The 2,700-nt window shown below is 33.6% G+C and overlaps 1 protein-coding gene across 1 annotated transcript; it reads right to left on the bottom strand.

Annotated features, from left to right (window-relative positions):
• Window positions 1-702: 702 nt before the first annotated feature.
• LOC149216253 (F-box/kelch-repeat protein At5g15710-like) lies at window positions 703-1,860 on the bottom strand. The gene has a single exon (XM_089389880.1). It carries the CDS (start codon window positions 1,858-1,860, stop codon window positions 703-705), a length of 1,158 nt encoding a protein of 385 aa, XP_089246006.1.
• Between the last annotated feature and the right edge of the window lie 840 nt (window positions 1,861-2,700).

Here is a 2,700-nt window from a genome sequence, read left to right as displayed (position 1 = left end):
CTAATTGTCTATTCCTCTAAACATACAAGAATATGTATTTATCACATAATTAAAATTATGTCAACAGAATGTAATTCGCAATCTTACTTAACCCCAATAGATTTTAGATAATCGTTAAAATATATACAATTTTTTTAGATAATCGTTAAAATATATACATTTTTCTGGAATTTTATGGTAAAATTCACCATTTCACTTTTCATTTAGTAAAGTGTCCCATTTTCATTATTACCAAATACACATTTTCACTTTTATGAACTCCACGTGTAGTTTTAAAAGATATATCTTATTAATTTTCACTGATTTAACTTGACTTATAATATAAGTGATGTTAAAAAATAGATTGCAATTTATTGATCTATCAAGAAAAGTGAGCAGATATTAAATGAAAGAGATAAATAATTCTTATTCAGCATAACACTGAATAATACTTTCACTTTGATGGTGTATAATAAAACACAATTTATATTTGAACAAAACTGGTCTTCCTTACTTTTATTTTATTATACAATGTAAAATAATTAATTATAAAGCACGTACTATAATAATAGATATCATTTAATGTATGCCAATTTTATTGAAGGAAAAGTGTTTAAACCAAGAGATAATAAGAAAAAACATTAACATGTTTAAACATAAGCAAATAAATGGAGGGAAAAATATTTAGAAATGATCTTTCTGAACAAGGAAAAGATTTATTAGTTACACATCCATATCTTGTCTAGTTTCAAAGACAAAACAAGCTGGAATACCACCTGTGTGCTGGGGCAGTTGGTGTATTGGACATCTGGGCAGCCATGTCGATGTTTTTTGGTTTAAATTATAAACGAGCACGTCATCACCCGACGTGATGCAAACCAAATTCCTTATTCCTTGGAAAGGAAGCATTAAACTTCCATAATGAATGCCAGCGTTCCTTCTGTGAGAATCCAAATTAAGAGACATCCTTGCAATCTCTGTGAACCTGTGTGAATTCTCTAACTCCCATATAATAATATCATCAGTATCGGATATGCATGAACCTAGAAGCACTCGTGACCCGCAAGTGAACAGGACGTTGCGCCTGCTACTATTATCCACGTCCTGTAATGGTAACGGCGTGAAGACGGACGTCCCGTTTTGGATGCTGAAAGCCACGATGCCCTGCCTTGAAGAATTTACATCCACAGAATTTACATACAAGAAATCCCCGGAAGCAACAATCCTCAAAGTGTGAAAATTCTGTGGCAGGTGTCCCGCTCTACTCCACGACTTCAAACTCGAATCATACATTTCTACTCTGTCTCCGTGCGCCGACCTCACTACAGCTATCACTTTATATGTGCTTCCATTGTGGCCGTGGCCCTCCTCCGCGACCATGGTTATGTCGTTAACATCGTCTATGGCCCTAATACCGTCATCCTTAATCCTGGGAAGTTCTATTGACTTTCCTGTAAGAGGATTGCACACAATACGCTTCAATTCATAATAGCCTCGAGGATTAATAGACTCGACAGTTCCCAAAAAAAGGCCTGCGGCCGAGGCGTTCACCCAAAACCCGGCAACCATATATTGATTCCTTAAGAAGGCGAGGGACAGTCTTTTCCACGTGCCTGTGAAGAAGCAGTACGCCATGCAATTCAACGACTTCCAGTCATGGAACAAAAGAAGCCATGGCTTTTTGTTGGGAGGTGCGGCAAGCCATTCATTAGTTATGAACTGTGTGCATGAAAAGAGGGCATTCCATTCTTTACAGACGCCGCAATATCTACATAAACTTTCTGCTGGTAACCATGCCAATACGTTTTCCTTTAGATTCTTGGGCAATTCAGACCACCACGTTGGGCACTCGTGCAGACCAGAAATTTCAGCAATTTCCATTTTCAATTCCCAGAAATTTTTTTATTTTTATAAAACTTTTCTTTCTTGAAGAATATTAGAAGTTCAGCTTGAATTGCTGAAAGCACGACCCCCGGTTTAATTCTGTGCTGAAGAAGTCTGCAAACAGAGAGTGGCCAACGATAGCAGAAGATGTCGCTCATGATTTATAACTAGCTATCGTTGTGATTGATATAACGATTCTATGGCTTCTTCCTAAGTTACTGTGCTTAGAATTTGAAGAGACTGTGTCTGTAATATGATTCACAGTTTACGTTTGTGGTTAGAATTTGAAGAGACTGTCTGGAATATGATTCATAGCTTACGTTTATAGTACTCAAAACGTCTATTTACAATTCTACAAAACGTTTAAAGCCAACACTTAACTGTTGCAAATATTTATTTATTGCTATTATGATATCAACATATTTAGCATCCTCATTTTTTAAATTATAAGAGTAATATATTCATTCAGCATTTTTTTTCTTTAAACTAAAAAATTATAATAGATATATAATTAAAGAAATTATGATTAATTAAAAATAGTGGACATATTAGTTCGGTTAAAGGGTAGGATAAGATTAAATTAATAACTTAAATTTAAAATTTCAATGGAAAGTAAGTAGGGAATTGGTTCCGATAATTACGTAGTTAATATTAATAAATAATGTAAAATACTAATTAACTAGATAATAAGAAAAAATAGTATTGAATTAATTAATGAAAATTATTGTTTTGAGAAGTTTATATTATAGCTCTAGTATGAGAGCAATGTGTGACTTTTTCTACTTTAATTTCAATTGGTTTTTAAAGAATAGAAAACAATAAATACTGTAATAAAAA

Source organism: Pinus tabuliformis, chromosome 1_1 (genome assembly GCF_031772625.1).
Source record: "Pinus tabuliformis cultivar Carrire ecotype Pingquan chromosome 1_1, CPIR1, whole genome shotgun sequence".
NCBI lineage: Eukaryota > Viridiplantae > Streptophyta > Pinopsida > Pinales > Pinaceae > Pinus > Pinus tabuliformis.
The sequence above is the reverse complement of the archived record's forward strand: the minus strand, read 5'-3'. Positions and strand labels throughout refer to the sequence as shown.

Coding starts and splice junctions, on each gene's coding strand:
- LOC149216253 (XM_089389880.1), bottom strand. CDS start 1,860: ATGGAAATTGCTGAAATTTCTGGTCTGCACGAGTGCCCAACGTGGTGG.